A 26708-nucleotide genomic window follows, 5' to 3' on the forward strand; every position below is an offset into this window, starting at 1 on the left:
CAATTATGAGTTCAATTCAGCTACAAAGCAGCGGTAAATACGAAAAAAAATGTGTCATCTTCTCAGGTCATCATCTCAAAAATATCTTATTAAAGCAACAGTACATCCTCAGCAGATGATGACCAGGTGCGCAATGCTGTTTTGATACATTGAATACATTTGTATATACAATAAGTCGTTCATTAAAAATGTATGTTATTTTGGATTAAAAACGCATTAATTATTGATGCACTGTTGTGCTCATGAAGCTAAAAGTTGTGAGTTTTGTCATTTGGTGTCGAGAATCAGTTTTATCAGAGTCTAGTTTAATAGCTACGTAAGGCTATATCATGAACAGAAGAACGCATCTTTTGAGGTAAGACATCATTTGGAACTTACACCATGTGTTTCAGTAAAGTAAACATAATTACGTGGGTTTCTGCTGACAGGCCTGGCATCTGGACACTTTGCATAATGTTTTTTTTATTATTATTATTATTATTATTCTATGCAGTTTATTTAGGTTTGTTCATTTACTTCATAGTTGTGTCCAGGTCATTTATAAAAATAGGGAAAAAAAACAACTGTCATGAGTGCTTACAATCCCATAGGACATAATTATGGTCTGGCTGTAGGGGTTCCCATAGAAACCCTCTGTGGCATCCCTGTTCAGGCAGAGGAAATATATTCCACTGATCTCATCTGGATGAGAAGAAAACAATCCCTTAAGTGCACTCTATTGTGCACTACATGTCTGATGGCTAGGCAGCACGGTGGCTCTGTGTCCAGATGTATGGTACATTGACCTTGTCAAAGTGGGGTCGGTGTTGTGTTAATTTAGTGCTGTAACCCAGTTAAGGGTTACTTGATAGAAATGCTGCTGAATCATTCCCCCCGAGGGTCTTTCAGTGTTCCTGTTAACATCACTCTCCAGGGCGCGCGGCGACGACACATGCGGTACGTATGGAGATCAGATCCACGTTTCATTACAGATAATTGTCCAGTTGAATCTAGTATGAGATTATTATTATTATATTAATATTATATTATATTTGGAAGCTATTCCAAATAGCAGCAACAAGTCCTTGAGTTGGAAATGTTGTTAGAACATAGTATAAACCTCAAAAACTAATTTTGTCTCCTCCACTTATTGTATTGAAAATTATCAAATGAAGTAGAAAGTCACTAAAATCTAATAGTTCACTGGAAATGAACTTCTGTCAATATTTACTCACCCTCATGTTGTTCATTTGCTCAGTTTTGGTTTAGTTATGCCCTTGTAAGAAAGAAGTGTGCTTAATTGTATTGAATGTGCACTTTTAGTGTACTTCAAATCTTAAAGTTAATATTTTTCTTAAACTGTACTTGCAGATAATATTGATGAAATAAAAGCGCCACATTTCTTAAAGAGCAAATTAAATGTTTACTTTAAAGTACATTTTAAATCATTGTTTTAATAATCTTTTGTTGTGCTTTAAAGAAGTACACACAATTTTATGTGTTGACTAACATACTAAAGCACAGGACTTGATTATAATTTTACTGTAGTGTGTTATTTGATATAATATTTAAAGTTAATGTGTTTTAAATGCTAAATAGCTGATTTATCATTACTAATGTGTAATTACAAATATATAACAATTGCGAATAAATTATAGTTTCAATAGAAATTAAATTATTAAAGCATATTTAAGTTTACCATAAATGCTTTTCAGTACATTCAACATTACAGTTGAACCATATAGAATTCTATATGAATATAGAATTCAAAAATGTGCCTAAGTCCTTCTGAAGTGGGTCAAAAGCACTCTTAATTGCATTTAATATAAATTTATTATAATACATGTTAATTTAATTGTAAATAACATGCAATTAAGTGTCGTAAAACATTAAATTCAGTGTAAGTAACTTAGGCCTATATTCAGTTACATGTATTCTTATAAAGTACATGATTTCCATAATGATGGTCTTTTTAGAAGTATGCTTATGGTGTACTACTTTTCCACAAGGGTGACTTTCTTCAAAGATATTTGTGTTTTTTAACCCCATACAATGAAACTCAGTGGGGTTCTTACTGTACACTCTAAAAACTGCTGGGTTGTGTTAACCCAATTTTGGGTCAAATATGGTCTCACCCAACGTTGGGTTAAAAATTTAATTAAAAAATGGACAAACCCAGCCGTTGGTTTACATTTTTAATGTAACCAATGCAATTTGTCCATTTTTAAATTGCATTTTTGTCCATTTTTGATTTTGTCCAAAATGCAATTTGTCCATTTTTAAATTGCATTTTTTAACCCAACGTTGGGTGAGACCATATTTGACCCAAAATTGGGTTAACACAACCCAGCAGTTTTTAGAGTGTAATTGTTTGGAAATGAAATGAAATGAAATGAAATGAAATGAAATGAAATGAAATGAAATGAAATGAAATGAAATGAAATGAGTAAATGGTGGCTTTTCCATTAGTTGAAGTTGCAGTCTGATATGAATATAATTTTCGATTTAAAATAAAGATCTCGTAAAATAAAGCCTGTGGTAAACATAACTTGATGATACTTTGACGTTGTGTTTGTAAATTACACACCCATAGCAAAACTGAGTTATGTTAATTTTTGAAAACATAAGAACCCCCCCTGCCCCATTATAAAACCCCATTGGAAAAAGGATCAGGTTCTGAAATCATACCTACACCAATCTATTCAGTTTTCGTCAGTAGATCACAAGCAGAACTATCCACTCCCATCGGCAATTTTTTGGAATTGCACTCTCACGCTAATTTGCCCTGTTTAGTATATCTGGCCCTCGGGCCTTGTGCATGTTATAGTAAATCTGCATAAAATGATTTAAATAAATAGTTCAACCAAACATGGAAATGGGACATGTCATTCCAAATCCACATGCTGTTATTTTCTTTGTTATTTTACGTAGATTTATAGAATTTTCATGAAATTCTGAAGATTCCTCAGAAATTCTACTTTTGCAATTCCATAGAAAAAATAACACCATAGGTTTGTTATGAAATAAAGTTGGGCAAATATTACCTTTAACTGTTTCTCAGGGATGCCTTCCACCAGCAAGGCCAACTTCAGGGAACTGGAGGGAACTGGAGGAAAGAAAGGGAGCTGAGATGCAATGAGAAAGCCAGAGCTCAAATCCCAGATTCCAGTGTGGGAGAAGACAAAGCCATCCTCTTGGGCTTCACCATGATGACCTTCTCAATCCTCATGTACTTTCTGGTGGGAATCGTGATGGTGAAACCATGTCTCCATAGGTTAGTAGCAGGTCTTCAGGTAGACTGCTTGTACGCCTTAGAAAGGATACTTTTCATGTTGTAATGTTCTTGTTGTTGACTTTGCGATTAAAACAGCTTTTGCTAATAATCACTATACAGTGAAATGTGATCACTTTAAATAAATATGAAATAATTTTTCAAAAAATAATGAGCTGCCTGGAAAGTCCTCCAGTTTCTGGGACCCCATTATGCTTTTTCACTTTTTCAACTTTAGTTAGTGTAATGTTGCTGTTTGAGCATAACAAAGATCTGCGAGGTTACAGAGTTCAAAGTCCACTTTATGTGGTTCGAATTGTTGCATTATTCCAAATAAATAGATTGAGATTCACAAACAAATGTAAAGAGATTCACAAAAATGTATCAAATTCACAAATAAATAGATTAAGATCCACAAATAAATGTAAAGAGTTTCACAAAAATGTATCAAATTCACAAATAAATAAAGATCCACAAATAAATGTAAAGAGTTTCACAAAAATGTATACAACTCACAAATAAATAAAATTAGCAAATAAAAAATATATATTTACAAATGTGTTTTATGTCACAAACACAACACTGCCAGGCAATATTTGTGAACCGCTATCTGTGCATTTGTAAATCGCTGCACACATTTGTGAATCTCTTCTTGTGCATTTGTAAATCCCCTCACACATCTGTGGATTTTGAATTATTTCTAGCATCAATGTGCAGAAAAATCCCAAAATAAGTAGACTCCACCCACCGTTTACTCAAGCCAATCAGATAACGGCCACATTGAGCTGACCAATCGTAGCATGTTTTCGCTACAACCAATCCCAGTAGGACGTTTTTTTACAATGTAAAATGTAAAAACAATGGGGCACATATCACACATCATTCAACTTAAGACAGTAAAAATGAGGAAATTACACAAATTTTATGAAAAAAAAAAATTCTTACCGGTCAAGAATAAATTAATACATACATAAAAGCAATAATAAAATAAATAACCACCTGCAGTATAGCTATGACTTATTCTTCAGTGTAATGGCTGCAGGGACAAAACTGCTTTTATTTATTCTACACCTAGGCATTATAAACCTACGCCCAGAAGGTAGCAGCTGAAACTCTGTGTTCAGTGGATGGGATGATGGGTCATTTAAGATTAAACCAGTTTTGCGATGTAACTGTTTTGTGTACAAGGTCCCCACATTGAGCTGTGGCTGCTAGACCACTTTACTATTTGGTTGAGTGAGTTTTTATTTTTCAAAAAGAGGTTCTGTGCTGCTATGTGCCCATATGTGCCCACAACCATGCTGCTAGTGCAAATGATCAAACTGATTCAATAAAAGCATGGTAAAAGAGGGTCATGATGGATTTGTCAATGTGAAAGCGACTCAATTTCCTCAAACAGAAAAGGCACTGATGCCCTTTTTACACACAACTTCACAGATAGTTTCAAATGTGAGTTTTGAGTCTATTATCATCCCCAGGTATTTAAATGATTGCACACATTGGACAGTTTGACCTTTGATTGCTGTAATTTCTTGTGTTTGGATTTTTTTTTCTAAAATCAATGAGCATGTCCTTTGTTTTGGCTATTAGTTGAAGGTGAAATGCCTCACACCATTCAGCAAAGTCATTGATGACTGGACCATGACCTGTTTCACTATCTTGGAGCAGGCTAACAATTACTGAGTCATCTGCGTATTTAATTATGGTCCTGTTTTCCCAGCTGCTCTGGCACATATTTGTGTACAGGATATAAAAAAGAGGTGAGAATCCTTGTGGGAAGCCGGTTGATGAACAGACTTTGTCAGAGAGACTGCCATTCACTCTCACTCTTTGCGTCCTGTTTGTTAAAAAGTTAAAGATCCAGCCTACCAGGTTATTGCTGAAAAGTCAACAAATAAAAGTCTGGCATGGGAGCCACTGTTATCCAAATGCTTAAAAAGTAAATTAAGTAAAGTGACTGCGGCATCTTCCACCCCCCTACGGGATCTATAAGCAAACTGCAGAGGGTCAAGTGAATGCTCTGTTTTCCTTAATATTTCAGACCTCACCAATTTTGCAAATTCTTTCATTACAATTGAGGTGAGTGTCACTGGTCTGAAATCATTAAGGGTTTTGGGGGTGTTGGATTTGGGAACAGGGACAACCACAGTATCCTTCCAGACCTCAGGGACTAATTGTGCCTCTAAAGATTTGTTAAAAAATGTAATGGAAAGGAGTACTCAATTGCTTTGCACAGGTTTTGAGTATGCGCCCACAGATGTTGCCTGGACCATGGGTTTTGTTAACTCTTATAGAGAGGAAGGCTTTGTGCACTTCTATTTGTCTAAAAGGGAGCATGCCCCTAAGAGGGAGCCTTATCCTTATTCCTACTCAGGGAAAGAGGGAAATTAAAGCAAGGCATAAGCAGTGTGCCAAATAACTTTAAGTACCCAGACTCTAGACCCCAAGGAAGCCACAGGGGAGCTAGGCCTTTCTTAAAAAACCCAATGTATTTGAGTGAGAGCAGCTCATATACTAAGATCCCCTACTATTAGTGCCTCGTATATCTCTTTTGGCACTAGGCCTTGTAGAGTACCCTCCAAAAGGGGAGTACTGGGGGTAAACAAAACAGAGGGAGCCTTTCTTAAGAGCAGATTAAGAAAGGGAACCTCCAAAGTGCTAAAACCTTAGAAATTAGCCCTTCAGGTTACAACCTCCCCTATTGCTGCCCTTCTAGGGGGAGCCTAATCCTTACTCCTACTCAGGAAAGGAGGGAGAATGAGAGCAGGGCGTGGTAAAGTGTGCCCGCCACTCCTATCACTCAAACTCTCAAACCCCAGGGAACCGCAAGGGAGCTTAGGTTTTACTTCAAGATCCCAGTTTAACTGGGGGAAAACGGCTGAAGCCTGCCTTAAATAAAGGCACTCGACCTATATCAAGTGACAGATAACAAGGAGTGCCGCCAATAAGGAAACTTCCTCTACTCATTAGTATTGTCGCCATGGTTGAGCACCCATCCAAAGGGGAGCGATATCCTTTCTTTACGACCCAACATATTTGGGGAGGGAGGTAACAAAATATGGTTCCATCCAGCCCTGCTCTTCCTATAAGCAGCCTATCACAAAGTGCAAACCAGGCTCCTTAGAGCTGCCACTCTTCCGAGGGGAAGCCTGTATCCCTATTTTTGCCATAAAAGGGGAGGAAAAAGAAAGCAGAGCATAATGCAATGTTGCCCAGTAATTCTGTTGCCTATGGCTTTAACCCCAAAATGAGTCGCAGGGGAGCTCAGGCCCTACTTAAAAACCTCAATGTCATTGGGGGATCGCAGCTCATACCCCATTTAGCATAAAATCACTCTACTCAAATCCTGCTATAGTTAGCGAATAGCAGAGCACTTATCCAAAGGAGAGCGATACCCCTACTTCAAGACCCAATGTTTTGTGGAGGGCAATAAACGAAACCTATGGACCAAAGTTCATCACAAGCAGCTTTTCCTCAAGCTGAGGTAAATATTAATATATAAAGGGGGCAAAATGCCAAACACACAATACAAAATACCACCATGGTAACTCACAACAATAAAATAATACAAACATTAATTTCACAATATACGATGTAACATAAAACCCTAATGCACACAACTGATAACAAAACACTATGCATAAACATATTTAGTAAAATAAAATAAAAATAAAATAAAAACATAAAATGTGAAGTATCACACAGGAATTCTGGGAATGTCAGTTTACGGCTTTTCACTGTAAATGATAAGATTTGTTTGTTTTTTTACTTCCAAAAACAGTACATTTAATAGTGTTTTACTGTAACATTACATGAAATGTACAGTTTTTCCCTGTATATAGTAATGGAACTTCCTGTTAACCAATTAACAGGTTTTTACAACAATTTTTATATAGTGCATACCTTATTACGTATTTACATTGTAAGCGTTCACTTAATAATTTACGTTTATCTTTCCAACAGCAACTGGAAAAATTCTGCCAACTGCTCATTAGACCGGATTGATTTGCTGGATGAAGTGATGGACTGCCGTGGTAATGTCAGCTTTAAATGCCTGCGTGTTTGGGTAAACATTTCGTCCCCTGAAAAAACACTTCGACTTTACTATGATGAAGAGGCTGTGAAATCCAGGCCAAAGGTACAGTTGTCAGTGTTATTTAACTGAGTGGAGGATTTAATCATCCTGTCATTCCAAATTCTATATTATTTTCATTCCTCTGGTTTTATGGACTATGATTTTAGTGCCAAACTCCAAAGAGAAAGCACCATTAAGGTACAAGCAGATAAGTTTTTCAAAAACTATTATTTGCTGAAAAACCTTCTCCTCTGCTGTACCTCTCAAATCTCATTTGCAATTACTGTATGCATATTAAAATGATGACACACAAGAACCAATTGGCATTCGGTATCTTCACAAATTTGTGCAACTGAAAAAGAGATTTGACAATAACTTATATTTCAGTCTGTTGCTCACACAAAGCTAAACAATTTTTTTTTTTTTTTTATGTTTGGCTAAACTGAACTCTTCTTATACAATTACGGTGGCATTAGCATTTAAAAAAAAATCTAAATCAATTTAAAAAAAATCAATCCTACATTAAATATATCTTCTTATTTCATTCAAGGTCACAATAAATACTTAATAATAATACTTAATAATAATAACAACAATAACAATAATATTTTAACAATTTATTAACTTCTATAGTTCATAAAAAAATTTATTGATTAAAAAACATCTTATTGTTGATACTGAGCATCTTAATTGTAAATGCCAACAAGCTTAATATAACATAACCTTTCAAAAAACATTTTATTTTTTGATTCATTGTGACTAGTGAAGTAAATGTATTTCATAAAATTCTGTGTTTTTATTTTGTGGTAACACTACTGACATTAAAATGTATGATGATTTTTATGTCAACAATTTATTTTAATTAAGGCATTTTAATAGTGTGATTTTTGACTTATTTCAATTAGTCAAAATACTGTATTTTACAACAGATATATTCTTATATTCTATTCTTTTTAAATTATTCTTTTATTACTTTTTTGAACAGGAAATTATGGAGAAAAGCAATGGAATGGTAAGACTTTCAAAATTAAAACGATTATTAATATCAGTTATTTTATAATAATTTATACAGTTCCAATTTATGGATAAAAATATGTTTTAAAACATATCAATCAAAACAGTGAGTGACCATGTAGTATAAATATCTGAAATATCTATTTCAGTTTGCCATTATCTTTTCCCTCAGTGCTTCTACACTCCGAAATGCCAACGAAACAAGACAGAACAAGAGGCTGAGGCCAGTAACATCAAACAAGCGTTACATACACAAGGGAAATATATGACATGCTATCTCAGTGCTATATACCCAGATGACGCCATCTTGAGGAGTAAATACTCCATTCAAATGGCCTTCTATTACCTGCTGTGGCCCAGCCTCATGTTGTTTGGTGGAATCCTCCTGGTGGGGCTGGTGAAACTCAATCAGCATCTTGCTTTCCTCTGCACTGAGATCAGTAGAGAGGAGTTACTCGGCAAGCAGGGTAAAATGACAGAGGGAAGGATCTACCGGCTCTTAAGATGCAGGCCTGGGGGCAACGTGGAGCAGCATGACCAAGTTAGCTAGAAAATAGTATAATGTGCCTCTACTGTAATGGTCAAATTCATCATTCAGTCTTATGACATAATATTAGTGCCTTATGCCCTAAATATGGCCAAAGATTTTATACATTGTGATTGTTCATTAAAGTCAAATAAAGATGGCATCTGAAAGTTGCAGTTGGTGGTCAGTTTCTGTGTAAAGTATGTTTTTATATAATGGAAAATATATATTTACATTCCAGTTTATAAACTGGAAAATAGTATTTTCCTTGTACTTGTCACAGTTTGTGACTGTAGTAATGAACGCACGACAAATGGAGTACAATCAAATAGTATTTAATCAAGATACCGCTAGGAAAATGCATGAGAATGGTATAACAACCACATGAAACGCAAACGAGACTTAACACTGAACAGAAAGAAGGAAACAAACTATGAACAGACAAACGGGAACAGGAACCCAGAGGCGCTGGCGGTGGGCGAAACCAGGGTGGTGATGACGGTGGGAGGAGTCAGGAGCAGGAGGAGTCAGAGCCGGAGGGAAGGCAGAGTCCGATGGAACCGAAGGGGTGGAGGGACAAAGCTGATGTAGCTGAAGGCCCGTAAGTCCATGGCAAAGGCAGAGCGACATCTGACCAAGGCTAAGCCGGAGGGATGAGAGAGTCCAGTGGAGCCGTAAGGATGATGGTCCAAGGTGAAGCCAAGGGAGGGAAGAGCCAAGGTGGAGCCGACAGGTTGACTAGCCGAGATGGAGTGATGGAGTCGAGCTGGAGGCAGAGCCAGGGGATCCTCTTTCCAAGGTGGAGCTGGGGACCGGAAGATTCAAGGGTCATCCACACAGCATATTGGAGTTAACAATGGAGGAACTGAGGAGCAGACGGGAACCAGCAGAGGAGGGGTCGACGAACTTGCTGCCTTTGGAAGAGGAGGCGGGAGAGAGTCCTCTTTACTGGCTCGTGCATCACGGCAGGCTTTGGCTTACTGCCTGCATTAGGCTCTGGCGTTTGCTCCGTGCCATGTGTGGGTGGTGGCTGGCTGGGGTCTGGAGTGGGGCTGGTGATGTCCCTCACTGGGCAGATGGAACACCAATCCATTGTTCACCAGCACCCACTCCAGAAACGCAGCAAAATCCTCTCTGGGACCATCCACTGGAAGGCACGCCTTGGTCAGCATAGTGAGTTAGGCACGCCAGATCTAAAAAGTCTCTTGTATGTTCCTCCAGGGAACGGTCCTTCTGCTCCAGGGCGGAGTAGTTGGATGACAGGTAGATCCATTGGAGGGATATATATATATATATATATATATATATATATATATATATATACATATATACATACATATATTTTCAAGGCTCGGCCTTCCATCAGAGTATATGGCTGTAGTAATGAACGTATGAAAAATGGAGTATAAAATAATTTAATCAAGATACCACTAGAAAAACATAGAAGAATGAAAAACTAAGCCACATGAAATGCAAATAATGAGCCGGCTCTAAAAGCCGATTCTTTGTAGCGAACGAGAAGAGCCGACTTCCGTCGTGGAGAGCCAAATCTTTATTAAGGGTGGGACTTTATTTGGATGGGCACACCATGCGGCCAATCACATGGGAGCACAGACTAGGATCATACCATTATGTGAAAGGAAGGGGGGGACACGCTCCAAACATAGCGAGTGTAGTGCCATTTTACCAGGGGGGCAGGGTTTCATATTATTTTGAAGTTTCCCCGGGCGCCGCCATTGGCTAGCGGACCATCACCTGCTGTTAGCATCCCATTGACTCCCATTCATTTTGGCGTCACTTTGACAGCGAATAACTTTACATCTGAGGCGTTTAAAGACTCCATTTGTCCATTATTTATTTCTAAAGAAACACGAAAATGTATAAAAGGCTCCATTACCTTGTATCTTACGTTATGGCCCCGTAGAAGCAGTTTTTGTAAAAATAGGCTAACGATTGCGTCATAACCACGCGACTCTCTGTCGCACAGTAGAGAGATTACCGTATGGACAGGAAGAGAAGCTCGCGCGCAATCGGGGGGACGTGGAGGCAAAATGACAAAGTAATTAATTAGAATACCTAGCAAAAGTTTCTCCTGCTCCTAGCTCATGGACACCTCCTACTCACACTCTCTGTCTCTGCAAGTTTCGGAAGGGAATGATTCAGATTTCTCTGGGCACAGCTACTAGTAGATAGACGGGTTGCTCACGTCACATCTACGTCGTCAAGCTCAGTTTGAGTCTGCGCAGTACGCTCGACCATCAGGAAGTTAGTGCTTCTAATTGACTTCACTTGTCTTCGTTGAATCCAATGGGGTCGCTGTGTCCAGTTTATATACTGTCTATGCATTTTACAGTCAATGGTGTTGTGGTTGGCTACAGGCAAGGTAGCCTAGAGCGACACAGAGAGGCGGGGAGCCGGATTTAAATGCTAATGTTAAGACTTTTGCCTTTATTTATTTGCTGTGGTTTATTTATTGTGGTACAGATTATTGTGTATTTAAAAATGTTCAATAATAGCTTAGTAACTTTAGTAACAAAAAAATGCATAAAAATGATGCTTTTATGAAAACACTGAATAATATATATATATATATATATATATATATATATATATATATATATTATGAGCCTCTGGAGGTGGGCTGCAGAGGATTTGCAGGGTGATCACTCGGCAACGTGTTTAACGTGAGGATGGGTCCCAGTGCATCTGCGAGATGTATCTTTTACATTCATTTTACATACAATTGCTTACCAACACACAAATCAATCACAATTGCTAAATATAAATAAAAATATTTTTATTTTTTTTAAACTCCATTTAGAGCCGAATCTTTAAAAAAAGAGCTGGACTTCCCAACACTAAAATGAGACTGAAGAGTAAAAAACTCAAGGCTTATATACACTGAGAGGGTAACCAACTGAACAGAAACAGGTGTGGGATAATGAACATCCAACACAACTAACTATGAACACAGACAGGAACAGAGCACACAGAGTGAGAACGAAACCAAAACAGTTTTTTTTTACACATGAAATTTGATGATAAATTATTATAATTAATCAGTATTTTCTTTATTTTTGATTCATTATTATTGGTAGATTATCCAATTTAAATTCTTTAAATGCATCTCAACAACAAAAAATTATTATAACATATTATAACATAAGATTAGAAACCGTGTCAGAAAGGTTAGAAATGTTATGTAGTTTATATTATATTGCATAATTCTTTTGCATATCATATTGCACTATTAAAAAGTCCTTATCTGAACAGCACTAGCTCCATCTGGAATACGCTTCAGATATATGATTTGTGGTTACAATATAGCTTAGCCATGGAAGACTAACATATCAGTTTCCAGTCAACAGCAGGAGACCAAAAACCATTTGAAAGAGAAATTAAAGCTCATCCATGCACTTGGTGCAGTCTGTCAATGACTGTGCCCCTTTCACTTTGGCGCGTTGCCAATTTGTTCACACAGTATGGAAAGGTATTGAGTGAGCTTGACCATGAGTATGATGAGGGTTCCTCCAGAACACATGCAGGAGGGCCAGAAGAGAGAGTGGAAAACTGCTCTGCTGCCATGCGGACGGTTCAGAAGGATACTGGCCTGATGCTCGCTGGAGTCGTGGTAACATGTTACCCGCTGGTGCGTCTTCAGATGTTCTGAAATATTCTGGACCATAACACGTAGGACGCTGTGGTCCTTCTGGCATTTTGGCACATAAAAACACTGTGGAAAAATAAAATAACAAATCTACTTTAAACAGTGAAAACAAAGCCACAAGTTATTTATTAATGTTATTTTTCATTTTTGTAAATAAAGAAAATTATTTACTTTAAATGTGCAATTTTGGATATATTTTAATATCATTCAAATGTTTCTGGTCAGTAAGACATTTCCTGCTGAAAAATCCAGCATAAGCCTGTCAAGGTGGGTTGCAGCACACAGACGGTAAAGAGGAAGATCAGGCTAAAAGTATTTAATCACACACTCAGAAGGTAAATCCAAATAATACAGGCAAATAAACTCAATCAATGCATTAACATGAACAGACAAATGAACACTGGAAAGACTGCAACTTAAATACAAAGCAAATGGGAACTAATGGCAAACAACTGTGATGATTAATGAATCTCCATAGTAACTAATAAGTGTTGGTAAACTAAACAAAGGACAACAGGAACTTAAGGGCTGTTTACACGACACCGTTTTCAACTAAAAACGTAAAACTTTTTAAGCGTTTTGGCTGTTCAATTACACGACAATGGCGTTTTGGGTGCCTGAAAACGTAAAGTTTTGAAAACGGGTTTCTAAAGTGCACGTTTTTGAAAACGGTCTCCGTGTAAACAACAAAACTGACCAAACCAGCCTCTCTGGGCCGTATTTATAGCCCTAGCCCCACCCGCTTTCGGCGGGACATGACGTAATGGGCGCGAAGCACCCTCATTGGTTCTGACGTCATGAGGGGCCTCTATCGATAGGCTGGTGCAGTTGCCGCAGAGCAGCCAATGGGCGCGCAAGCTGTCTCGCCCATGTCTGCATGCTGCTGCAATGCGTTTTACATTATTGCAAAATTAAGGATAATTTTTGGCTTCAATATCTCGAGGAAAAGAGGTTTTCCCCTAGCGTAAGATACTTACACAAGTACTCGTTCCATCTTCTAGAGAGAACCGAGGTTACGTTAGTAACCGAGTACGTTTTCATCTTCAGAGATTCGCATTTTTTCATCGCTGAAGCGAATCAGAACATGACGCATGCACGGCAAGATACGCAAGTACTCGTTCCCTCTTCTAGAGAGAACCGAGGTTACGTTAGTAACCGAGTACGTTCTCTTACAAGAGGTCTCTCGTACTTGCGTAAGTATCTTACGCTAGGGGAACACAATGTAAAACGCCGTGCGTGCTTGAGACATAACACTAAAGCAACCTAGCTTGCACTAGGTTCGCTCTAACACCTGGGGTAGGAGCGTGACAGGGGGAAACGCATAGAGCGGGCAGCGGGGCCAGATGTGAGCCAGCGCGTCCCTGCTCTTGGAGAAAAATTCCTGACAATGAGCGTTCTCTTGAGACGCAAATAGGTCTATTTTCGCTCTGCCAAATGTCCTCCATAGCAGTTCGACTGTCTGTGGGTGTAAAGACCATTCTCCTGTCGGAAGATTGTTTCTGGACAGTCTGTCTTGTCCCACATTCAGATGGCCGGGCACATGCGCTGCCCTGAGCGAGCGCAGATTGTGCTGAGCCCAGACCAGGAGGCGATCCGTCAGCCTGTGAAGGATTCTGGATCTGATACCTCCTTGGTGATTTATATAAGCCACCACTGACATGTTGTCCGAACGGACCAAGACGTGGTGTCTTTTTATCTGGGGACAAAAGCGCCTCAAGTCGCCGTTGTCGACTGCCATCATTTCCAGGCAGTTTATATGCAGAAGCTTCTCCCGTTCCGACCACTGGCCGAATAACGGTCTGCCCTCGAGCAGCGCTCCCCATCCCGAGGTTGAGGCGTCCGTAGACACCACCTTCACACTCGAGGAAGTCCCCAGGCTTACTCCTGACCGGTACCAGTCGGTCACTGTCCAAGGTTTCAGAGCTGCGACGCATTTCTGATCGACCTTGAGGCGCGCGAGACCGGAGGTCCAAGCTCTGCGCGGCGCGCGCGCTTTTAACCAATACTGCAGCGGGCGCATGCGAAGCAGACCCAGCTGAAGCACTGAGGATGCTGAAGCCATGAGACCCAGCATCCTTTGAAAACTTTTTGAGCGGGACTAAAGCGCTGTGGCGAAAATTCTCTGGCATGCACTGAATACTTAGTCTGCGCTGCGGCGACAGCTGTGCTGTCATAGACAGCGAGTCCAGATCTGTGCCCAGAAAATATATTTTCTGACTGGGAGACAGCGAACTCTTCGCCCAATTGACTGTGAGACCTAAATTCTCGAGGTGATCGAGTAATATGGTCCTGTGTTCTATGAGCCCCGACTGTGATCGAGCTAGAACCAGCCAATCGTCCAAATAATTCATCACTCGTATGCCTCGGAGCCTGAGGGGTGCGAGCGCTGCATCCATGCACATTGTGAATGCGCGAGGTGCCAGGGATAGGCCAAATGGCAGGACTGTGTACTGATATGCCTGACCCTCGAAGGCGAATCTCAAAAAATCGCCTGTGACGTGACGCTATTTGTATTTGAAAATAAGCGTCTTTCAGATCTATCGACATGAACCAGTCCCCTTGGCAAATTTGCAAGAGGATTTTCTTGGTCGTGAGCATTCTGAACCGTCGTTTCAGAAGAGCTTTGTTTAGTCGTCTTAGATCTAGAATGGGTCTGAGACCCCCGTCTTTTTTGGGTACCAGAAAATATCTGCTGTACATGCCCCCTTCGCTCTGAGCTTGTGATAAGGGTTCTATAGCCCCTTTGCTCAGTAACTTCGCTATTTCGGCCCGAAGTAGGTGTGCTACTTCCTTTTTCACCGTAGTATCGATTCGCGCCGCTTTGCGTTGCGGGCGTCGACCGAACTGTAGCGAATAGCCTCTTTCTATAATGTCTAGCACCCACTTCGAAACCCCGGGTAGCCTTGCCCATGCATTTGCACGAATGGCTAGGGGTTGAATGCGAAGCGCGCTCTGGTCGCTCAGCGACAGAGGGGCTTCAGTGTGCTGCAACATAAGCGTCGCTCTTATGACATTTGAGGCAGGGGGCGCGCTGATAACAGCGGGCAGATTGCCCGCGCTCGACTCCTCTGCGGTGGTCAACCGAGAGGGGGAGGGCTGGGCGAGTCCCGTAAGACCTGTCATGTCTATGTGTGAATGTGGGCGTGGGATAGCGGGCACATTTACAACACTGAGAGCATTGTCTGCCTGAGCAGAGCGAATGCATGTAGGTTTCGTTTTACAGAAACCTTGAGACATGCAGAACGTAGTGTTTGTGGGCACTGGGCAGTGGGCACATTTACCACATTTAATGCGCAATCGATCTGGGTCGATTTCATGTGCGCGAGCCCTGTGCGACGGGCTGTGTTTCTGTGTAGGAATGAGCACTGGGCAGTGGGCATTTTGTCCACACTCATAACACCATCGGCCGTGGCCGGAACACCAGAAAATACACTCTTATGGGATTTATCTGGGTAGCCGTAAAAGCGGCGTTTGTGTGCAGGCAAGCGGGCTGTGTCGCCGACTTGCTTACTGCAGAATACACTGGAACAGTCACATTTACTGGAACTGAACGAGCGAGAAGTTGCCATAGAAACAGAGAGCGTCAACATGCTGGCGTTTGTTTGCAGGTGTGCGTGTATTACAATAGGCTCGTCCACTGCAATATTGATATTTCCAGAGAAATGTGTGAGAATGGAGGTAGTGACGCACGGGAACCATAGAAACGGTGCTTGGGTGCAGGCGAGCGGGTTGTACAACGCGCTCGTTGGCTGCAAAAATACACATCTGCAGTCGCCTTTTCAGGGAACTGACAGAGCGAGCATTGACGGCCTTTTTTTTTTTTTTTTTTGGTAGACCCGGGATCGAACACAGGTCTCTCGCGTGAAAACCTGTGAATCTGCCACTGGGCCACAGGGGAAGACACATAGGCATTCAGATAGCGCGAGTATTATCAGAGAGCGTCAACATGCTGGCGTTTGTTTGCAGGCGTGCGTGCATTACAACAGGCTCGCTCACTGCAGTATGACATTTCCAGTCGCCTGAACTTCAGAGGGGAATGAGAAATGTGTGAGAAATAGAATTCGGCCCGGCCGCAGCGGGACATTAACACTCTTTTCTCCTTTTGCCAGTGACGCACGGGAACCATAGAAACGGAGTTTGGGTGCAGGCGAGCGGGTTGTACAACGCGCTCGTTGGCTGCAAAATGCACATCTGCAGTCGCCTTTCAGGGAACTGACAGAGCGAAGCATTGGAGGCATAATTAATCTGCCGTTAGACCGGTATTAAAACTCTTTTCTCCTTTCGCCAGTGACGCACGGGAACCATAGAAACGGTGTTTGGGTGCAGGCGAGCGGGTTGTACACGGCGGCGAACACACACACATACACAAAACACAGTAGCAGAGAAAAGGATATGTACGCCGGAAAGCGTCAGCAGAAACGGCGACTGAAGGCGGCGAGATGTCGACCAGCAGCTTCAGATGCACTAATCCCGCTGGGTGCTTGACTCAGACGGCGCGGCTTCCTCTCAGGATCCAGCGATGCGAAGGCCCGCTGAAGAGATGAAAAACTGACCAAACCAGCCTCTCTGGGCCGTATTTATAGCCCTAGCCCCACCCGCTTTCGGCAGGACATGACGTAATGGGCGCGAAGCACCCTCATTGGTTCTGACGTCATGAGGGGCCTCTATCGATAGGCTGGTGCAGTTGCCGCAGAGCAGCCAATGGGCGCGCAAGCTGTCTCGCCCATGTCTGCATGCTGCTGCAATGCGTTTTACATTATTGCAAAATTAAGGATAATATCTCGAGGAAAAGAGGTTTTCCCCTAGCGTAAGATACTTACGCAAGTACGAGAGACCTCTCGTAAGAGAACATCATGCGAATTACGTGTTCAGTCTATAGTGTTTCATCGCCATCTAATGGCCTGGATGCAGAATACATTGTTTTTAGTCGTTTACTCGGATCCAAATGAATGGGAAAAAGAAAAACTTCTGCATTTTAAGCATCATTATCATGTAAACGTACCATAAGAGTCCATGAGAATGAAACTAAGAGCAAGATAACTGAAAGTCCGTGACAAAACCAGCATGAATTCCATGTTGGTAATATTATAAAAACAATATGTTTTACTGTATTTTGATTAAATAAATGCAGCCTGGGTGTGCATAAGAGATTTCTTTCAGAAACATTTAAAAAATCTTGCTGAACGAAAACTTCTGAACACTAGTGTATATAGTGTGGGAGGTTAATTTTAAATTAGAGGTCCATTTTAAATTTTAGTTCATTTACAACTATCCTTGTCAGAACAAACTTTACAAGAATTAATATCATTCTGGTTTTTTTTCTGTTTTTTTTTCTAAACTTCCTACTTTACTATCATGAAAATTGTCTTTCTAATACCTGCTACAGACTGTGCAATTTCGGAGAAACCACAGTTGAAAGATTCACCTCAGAACTGACGTCCAGCATCTCCTCATTAAAAGAGCAGCCCGATACGTCCGGTGGCGTTCAGTCTGACGTAAACCTGTAGACAGGGGAACTCTTCCCCCCCTGCCTCTCCAGCAGTCAGAGCCACAGTTGTATGAACAATTGATATCCTTCGTAAGAGTGGAGTTAAGCACAATACGTGGTCTCATCTGTCAATACACTGCATTTTACAACAGAAAGAAAACTTTTAAAAGAAAGATAACTCTTATAAGTCACACTTAAAGGTTCCAAAAACATAATTGAAATAATAGTTCAGGGCTAAATATTATTGAAGTAGTCGTCATGTAACCTGTCTGCATGCGCTCGCACCATGGTGATACAGATCACAAAGTACATCATGACTGAGCTGAACACCGTATACCCAAACCAAGCAGAATGGCCCTGTCCTCCCCGGCCTTCAGCGCTGTTTCTGTCCTTTTTTTATCTTTTAGCTCATATCCCCACAATCTCTTATGATTTACTCTGGGAAAAGACGTCGACAGTGAAATAGATTATAATTTATCAAACATTCCAGTCCTGGGTGCTGAATGGCCACACATGATGACACGAATAACAATCACCAAAATTACATTAATTGTAGCCTACATATAGAGGCAGGTAGAGCAAGTGGTAAATGTACACCTTTTTTGAGTGGCTTGTGTTGTTTTGACCCCCTTCACAAAGAACATCTTGTCTGATGCCTGTCAGTGAGATCTGGAAGATCTGAGTTCTGGAAAGTCCTAAAAACAGAGAAATCCTTGGATCATTTTACATAACATTTTACATTCTGTCACACTGAACACCTGCCACATGCTCTTATGTCACAAGCCTTTGTTTGTATATTACAAATCTAAAAAATATCCATCTTGAAAATGGTTTGAGATTATAAAATTTCCATTTCAGTTCTCTTATAAAACTATCTGACCATAGTTTGACATATTTTGTGTACAGAAGCCAGAAGTATTGATTTTATAATACACAGCTTTTACTATGTAAAGATTATATTAACTATTCACTGACAGAGCACTTCAGTGATACATAAATCAGCAAAGAATGATGGTCCATAACTCGGTAAGTGCAGTTAATGAACAAATCTGATGGCCTTGAGGAAGCTTGAGGATCTTATGGTAAGAGCAATGCAGTGCAGTTTTAAATAACACATTTACTTATTGAATGAATTGCCTATAAACATTTTTATCAAATTGTCATCAGAAACATTGCATCCACCATTCAATATTAATGAAATTCATTAACTTAAATTGAAATGTTATGTAGATTATTATATAAGAATATTCAGAGACTGTACTTGTATATATAAAGTTTGTAAAGTAGGCTAAGTTGAATACTGTTTTTAAAAAAAAGCCATAATTCATACGAAATACACTCACTGGCCACTTTATTAGGTACACCTGTTCACCTGTTCAACTGCTCATTAAAGCAAATATCTCATCAGCCAATCACATGGCAGCAACTCAATGTGTTAGACATGGGCTGTGTCTGAAATAGCCCCTATACAGTTAAATAGGCCACTATTTGGGGGGACGGCGATTTGAAGTGGTGTCAGAAATCATAGCGGGAGCACTGCAATAACGAGTGTACAACCGATTGACGATCAACAGCTAGATAATACCCATAATGCACTGTGAGAGTCACACGCTGAATGAATTCCCATATTTGACCAGAAGATAGTGCCCGCAGCTGAATCATCCATCCATCCATTTTCCAAACCGCTGGTCCAATGTGGCTACAGCGTAATATCATACAGGTATAAATTACTTTTTTATTGATTATTAAATTGTTTAATTAAGGTTTATACATGCTAGTTTCTATGACAGAGTTCAAGATAAATCTTTTCATTACTACTGGAGCTGCCAAGTTGCTAAGTTTAAAATAATTATTAAACAGCAAGCAAACTAGGTAAAAGCAGCAGCCCTTCGGCCAACTCAGTGTTTGTTTTCATTCACTCCCTCAAGTGAACTATATTAGTGGAGTAATCTAGGGAATAGTGATTTTGAACACAGCCTTGGACAAGACGATCTGCTGTTCAAAGTTTAAACTGGGCATCAGAATAGGGGTAGAAAGGTGATTTCAGTGACTTTGAACGTGGTAGGGTTGTTTGTGTCGAACGGACTGGTCTGAGTATTTCAGAAACTGATGATACTGGAATTTTCACACACAACCATCTCTAGGGTTTACAGAGAATGGGTAGAAAAAGAGAAAATATCCAGTGAGCGGCAGTTCTGTGGGAGTAAATGCCTTGTTGATGCCAAAGATCAGAGGAGAATGACCTGACTGGTTCAGCTGATAGAAAGGCATCAGTAACTTGAATAAACACTAGTTACAACCGAAGTCTGCAGAAGAGCATCTCTGAACAGATAAACACGTCAAACCTCGAATCAGACGAGCAACAGCAGCAGAAGAACACACCGGTGACACTCCTGTCAGCTGAGAACACGAAACTGAGGCTACAATTCACACAGGCTCACCAAAATTGGACAATAGAAAATTGGTAATTTTCTAAAGAACTCAACTCAAAATAATAACACTATCACAAGATAAGTGCACAAACATGCATGATTAGAATGCTCGATAATGCTCCCGAAACATATTTGGAGGTAGCCTATGCATATTCAAACAAAGCTTGAGTGCTGTAATATACAGCCATGAGGAGTGGGTCATTAAGGGGTCAGAAATGGAGTTGACGGTTGATAGAGCCCCACTTTCAAAATTGCCTTGCCATTAGAGCATCAGGGCATGAAGAGAATTGCATTATTATTACAAGTAGACACTCACACATGCTGTATTGACAATGTCAACTGTTTCTTAAGCACTACATGCTTTTGCTAAATGCAGAACGATGCCAAACATAAAGCAGAGTAAATACATTATTGATTCACTGACCCTGGGTTTGGAAAATAGCCCAAATCTTTATTCTTGAAACAAGTCTCTATCCTTTTGTCCAATGTCACATGATTTTTAAGTAATGAGATGATTGAATGCACTCAGCATTGAGGGACGTACAAATAGTTTTACAAGTTCCTGTTGAGAATGAATATCATGCCTTTTCTTTCACATCTAATCGATAAAGGTTTTTGGTTGATTAAAACCGTCTAAATCGGTGTATCCATTTGATAAATGGATTTCAAAATCAATGCACACAAAGACCTTTATTCTTGGGAATTCACAAATAAAATATGCTTTTCATTCACGTCAACGGACAGCAACTTATTGGCTTTCTATTGTATTTGTTCATGTCTCACTTGACATGGCTTTGTAGAGCAGCTGATTTTAACTCCAAGACATCTTGAATCAAAGAAGGCACATCAGTGAATGTATTCCTGAAACATTTTTCCTCCATTTGCTCTGCTATCCTCTGAGCACTTATCAGAAGGCAGAGAAGCATTCAAACCCAGCATGCTCTATCTTACTAATCAATCAATATATTTAAAGCTTTCCGTTTATATCTCTTGCAAGGCCAAGGTCTCTACATACCTGTATTGATAGATCCAAAGTAGAGCAATGAAATTTCAAGAAAGCATGTTGAGTCAATAACCGTCAGCCTTCTCATGCTCCTCTTGAGACCTGTAAGGGTTTTTAAAATACCCGATAATGCTGCTGGCAGATTTGTGGCTTTGTGGGCTGTGTGCCAGTGTGAAACTGTGTAGGGCAGCAATTTCCTGCCAAATGATGTGTGGAATGAGTCCTTCCTAGCCGGCCCGACACCCTGACCTTGCCCCTTTCCAGCATGGAGGTGAAGAGCTGAACAGAAATAGCCATGTGCCACTTTTCATCAAACCACTGTCATTGAGCTTGCACACATGATTTATGGTGTTTACTAAATCAAGCATCACTAATACGATTACTCATAGTTAAGATTAGTGATTTCTTCCCCTAAATCTGAGGGCAGAAACAAAGCATTTTTACACCATAAAACCCACTGATTCCGTGCACGCTGAGGAGCTGTTCGTGTTGCATTTTCATTTGAACAAAGTCCCTCTCAAGGCAATGCAGTTCTGACCATCACACTCAGCAGCTATTTCATGCAAGTGTAACTGTCGTAGGCCAGTAGGAGGTGTGCTTGCAAACCTCACTCCCCTGATCTCAAGACGCGCTTAGCAACTGAGGCTAGTGGCTGTGTTCTTCAGCCTCCTTGTTAGAGCACCCGCCTCCCACGCCGGAGACCAAGGTTCGAATCCCGATCGAAGTGGGTCAGTGGGACCGATAACATTTGGCGCCGTTGACCCGGATGAGAGTGAGATTTAGGAGGGTGAGTGTAACTTCGTAGGCCAGTAAGAGTTATGCGAGTAAACCTCCCTCCCCTGATCTCAAAAGGCGTTTAGTAACTGTGGCGTTATTTGCTGTGTTCTTTAGCCTCCTTGTTAGAGCACCAGCTTTTCACACCCGCCTGCCATGCCAGAGACCAAGGTTCGAATCCCGTTCGGAATGGGTCAGTGGGACTGGTAACATTTGGCGCCGTTGACCTGGATGGGAGTTGTAGGGGGTTGAGTGTAACTTCGTAGGCCAAGTAAGAGCTATGCAAGTAAACCTCCCTCCCCTGATCTCAAAAGTTGCTCTAGCGACTGATGCTAGAGGCTGCGGTCTTTAGCCTCCTTGTTAGAGAGCCCGACTCCCATGCCGAAGACCACGGTTCAAAACCCATTTAGAGCGTGTTGAGTAGGAGCAGTTACATTTGGTGCCGTTGACCCGGATGGGAGTGAGGTTTAGGGAAGTGAGTGTAACAGGCCAGTGAGATCTATGCGTGTAAACCTCACTCACCTGATCTCAAGAAGCTCTCTAGCAACTGACACTAGAGGCTGCGGTCTTTAGTGTCCTTGTTAGAGCGGCCGTCTCCTGCGCCAGAGAACACGGTTTGAATCCCGCTCAGAGTGGGTTGAGTAGGACTGGTTACTCAAGTGCATTTCTAATTGGAATACAAAAATCTCACATTTAAATAACACATTAGCAATAACATCTGACATGACTGGTATCATATATGGTTTCTTACCCTCAAATAATGCTTAAAAATGTGTAATGCAGTGTAGAAGGCTGAGCGCAAAATATTTGTATCCAACTTGCTCAGGAAGACAGTTGTAGCTCCGCCATGACAGTAGTTGACCTGAAAGAGAAAACTGACAGTAAGATTTAATGCCCGTTCACACCAAGTACGATAACTATAATGACAACTCTAACTAAACTTTTAATAGTCATTCTAATTCTATGAGAATAGGGAAGTCCACAACACCAATTATAACGATAACAACACAGAGGAACAATATCTTTGGAATCACTTTCAGATTTTTTTTTCCAGCTGATGAATGACAAAAATTTTGAGAGCCATTCAGAATCCACCTGACTTTAAAGAGCTTGAACATTTAAAGTGACAGACGACAAAACTGCAGCGCACGCTTATAAACAGAGCGTTAGACCTTATTCACAGCAGCGCCATCTTTGTTTTTTAACGGGAATAAAAGCAAGGCTGTGAGGGATAGACATACATCTCTTAATTTATTCATTGTACTCTCCATTGTTATTTAATGTGTTTTTGGATTGTTCTGCTGACGAAACACTGTAAAAATATCTTTCCGAGAAATTGCAGTAGACAAAAAACCACAGACAATAATATGAGCTGTGGAAAATTGGCTTTATACAGCTTTTTATAGCTGATGCCATTGAAAACACAGTAAGTATATCACAGTCTCACTTTCATCTGTCATGGCGCTGCTCTGAGTAAGATCTGTTGGTATGGACGCTAGTTATTGTTATACTTATAATTTTTTTGTGTGAATGGGACTTAACGATATCTATAACTATACTATAACTATAAAGTGATAGTCGTTCTAATTCTATGAGATAGGGTAGTCCACACCACCACTTTAACGATAACAACACAGACAAACGTTGGGATCACTTTCAAAAATCGCTTAAGACAAATGGAATATTATCATCTGATGGTGCGGACGCTATACTAATCATTCTTAGTGTGAACGGGCCTTTGCGCCAATTCCAACACAATATCATGGCAATTCGTAACTATTTAATGTTTTTGGCGAATTGGTGGCTCATTTGTATGAATTTGTACGATCTTATTCGTACGTTTTCATAGGATCTGCTTACACCCCAGCGATGGGTATATTTAGGGGTGGGGTAAGGAGTACTTCAAAAAATGTATGCTTATTTTTTTTATTTAAAAAAAGTCTTTATAAGAATTCACATCATACGAATTCAAACAAAATCACCACCTTGTAACAGTTACGTTTTCCCAGATCAGGTTAGAATGCAATGCGTACTTGCACTTGAATTGCACATGGCACAAATCAGAAGGCAACCAGATGCATCTGTGTTCACGCACTGCTATGTTTAGTATGTTTCCATTATTATTAAACTTCACTGTGTAACTCATCCTTCACCATTTGTGCGACATACAGTACATGAATATGAAATCATGCAGCATTCCTTTTCTGTCAGACATACGAATTTCACCTGATGGATAATAAAAGCAATGCAACAACTCTTCAGAACACCCTAACAAACCATATAACAATGCATTAAATATAACCAACCACACACATATTGCAGCGGTGACAACTGAACAAACTCTAGTTTGAGGCTTCTCTTATGTACAACTTTTTTATGCTTCAAACACACATTATGCCGAAGATTAGGATGAAACTAAGAAATATTAGGTAGCAAGCATTTCAGCAAAGGATCACACATGTCAAACATAGTTTTATTTTAACCTCTGAGAGACAGCAGGGTTTCTTTGCTGACTAAAATTCTCTACATATCTGGAAGATAACAGATAGATCATTTTGTCCCAAGGGCAAACTGATGAGAAGAAGCCAGAACTGCTGTAAGTGCAAGACACACACTTTTATCTCTGTGCAGTTTGTCCATGTGAATGCACATAGAGACGATAATTGGACTTTTTGATGGTCTCTTTTAAATTCTGAAATCCATTTAACACTTTTCACACTTTGTCACAAATGGAATGGAGTCAAATCTTTTCATAGTCGTTTTTTTATGCAAAGAGCCCATTTCTCAAAATGATGCTATCTTTGACTCAACTTCATCTCTGTATTCTCTGCTGAGGCTGACTAGTTCTTTTTGGGGGAAAGTACTACATCCACATTATATTCTAGATTACATCAAACTTAGAAATCCCCAATCTTTTATTTGACAATCAGACCAGTCACGCACCCTTGTGTTTTACAGAGTGTTGAGCAGATCCTTCACGGTGGACATTTACACCTGTTGCTGGCAAAGTGTTTGTTTCATTTTCCGCTGTTCATGTGTCTATTTAGCCCTCTGAGAAATCTCCCTGCCCTTTCCAAAGAATGTTACAGGTAGTATTTTCTCCCTTGTGCTGGATTATTATAGCACCATGGACAAGTGTTCAGAAGGGTTGAAAGGTCTTTAGAACGGCCTATCTCATCATCACAACATACTATACATTTCAAAACATGGACATGTCAATTGATTTTGCACATGTGGCCCCAAAACATCACTTAAGTGACACTTACAAATTTATTAATTACATTTCATTGGTGAATAAAATATTAAAATCAAGTGGCATCTGAGAATTCTAAGGCCGTGTTTACACTATTATGTTTTCGTTTTAAAACGCATTACTCTTGCTACGGTTACGCCTGGTGTTCACACTACTCCAGAGTTTTCGGCCCTCTAAAACTGAGACTTTTGGAAATGCTGCAGGGTTGCGTTTCAGTGTAAATGGACCAAACCGGTGGCTGAATCCGAAATCACCCCTCAAATAGGGCATTATTTGAGGGGACAGCCATTTGTAGTGGTGTCCGAAACTATAGTGGACATTACCGAGTGCACTTATTCAATCCCACATTGCACTGTAATACCAAGTAGCCGATGTACGCTCAACGGCTGTCCGAATTCGCTTACTCGTTTTCATTCACTCCTTCAAGTGAACTGTATTAGTGGACTTACGTAGGGAATAGTGATTGAGGGTTTAGGGGGCGAATTCAGATTAAGCCAGAGACTTTTGAAAACGAAGGCGTGGCTGCCCACATTCGCTCGCTGATTGGGTGTTTTGGATCATTGCGTATCCTTCCCTGATTCGTCAAGTCATATGACTATAATGGCAAATGGAAATATTTTCAGTGAATACGTGCATGCATTTCGGTCAGCCAAAAAAAAAATGCAATTGTAAAACTTTTGACAATTGACAGAACATTTGACAATATAGTTACTAAATCAATTAAATATCACTTGGTACAGTACATAATATACAGAAAGATTCTTTAATGTTTTTGAAAGAAGTTTCTTATGCTCTCCAAGGCTGCATTTATTTGAATTAAAAAAAATACAGCAATATTGTGAAATATTATTACAGTTTAAAATATTGTTTTCTAATATATTTTACAATGTAATTTATTCCTGTGATGCAAAGCTGAATTTTCAGCATCATTACTCCAGTCTTCAGTGTCTCATGATCCTTCAAAAAAAACAGTCTAATATGCTGATTTGGCACTCAATTATTTATAGTTAATAATCTGTTGAAAACAGTTGTAGTGCTTATTTTAATATTTTGTGGAAACCATGGTACATTTTTTTGGTATTCTTTGATTTATCGAAAAAACATTTATTTGAAATAGAAATCACTTTGATCAATTTAATGCATCATTGTGGAATAAAAGTATAAATGTCTTAATTTTTTTTAACATTTTGGATTATATTATTATTATCAGTTATAGAATACATATT

At 40.0% G+C, this 26708-nt stretch overlaps 2 protein-coding genes across 3 annotated transcripts; one reads left to right on the forward strand and one right to left on the reverse strand.

The window, feature by feature from the left end:
- The first annotated feature begins 249 nt into the window (after positions 1-249).
- Positions 250-9029, forward strand: kcnmb3 (potassium calcium-activated channel subfamily M regulatory beta subunit 3). Of its 2 annotated transcripts, none has more exons than XM_082173307.1 (5): positions 250-355; positions 3041-3253; positions 7214-7388; positions 8311-8337; positions 8512-9029. In XM_082173307.1, the coding sequence occupies exons 1-5, from the start codon at positions 330-332 to the stop codon at positions 8887-8889; spliced, it is 819 nt and encodes a 272-aa protein (XP_082029433.1). In that variant the 5' UTR covers positions 250-329; the 3' UTR covers positions 8890-9029. The 2 variants fall into 2 exon arrangements, with proteins under 2 accessions (XP_082029433.1, XP_082029432.1); XM_082173306.1 differs by lacking the exon at positions 250-355 and adding an exon at positions 401-936.
- Positions 9030-11941: 2912 nt separating this feature from the next.
- kcnmb2a (potassium large conductance calcium-activated channel, subfamily M, beta member 2a) lies at positions 11942-23070 on the reverse strand. The gene is given in 10 exon segments (XM_082172743.1): positions 11942-12598; positions 17958-17994; positions 17996-18063; positions 18065-18134; positions 18136-18156; positions 18286-18350; positions 18353-18458; positions 18618-18715; positions 22752-22896; positions 22981-23070. Coding segments are annotated over 8 exon segments (699 nt in total). The 5' UTR covers positions 18665-18715; positions 22752-22896; positions 22981-23070; the 3' UTR covers positions 11942-12313.
- Between the last annotated feature and the right edge of the window lie 3638 nt (positions 23071-26708).

This window comes from Leuciscus leuciscus (genome assembly GCF_965113295.1).
Source record: "Leuciscus leuciscus genome assembly, chromosome: 6".
Lineage (NCBI taxonomy): Eukaryota > Metazoa > Chordata > Actinopteri > Cypriniformes > Leuciscidae > Leuciscus > Leuciscus leuciscus.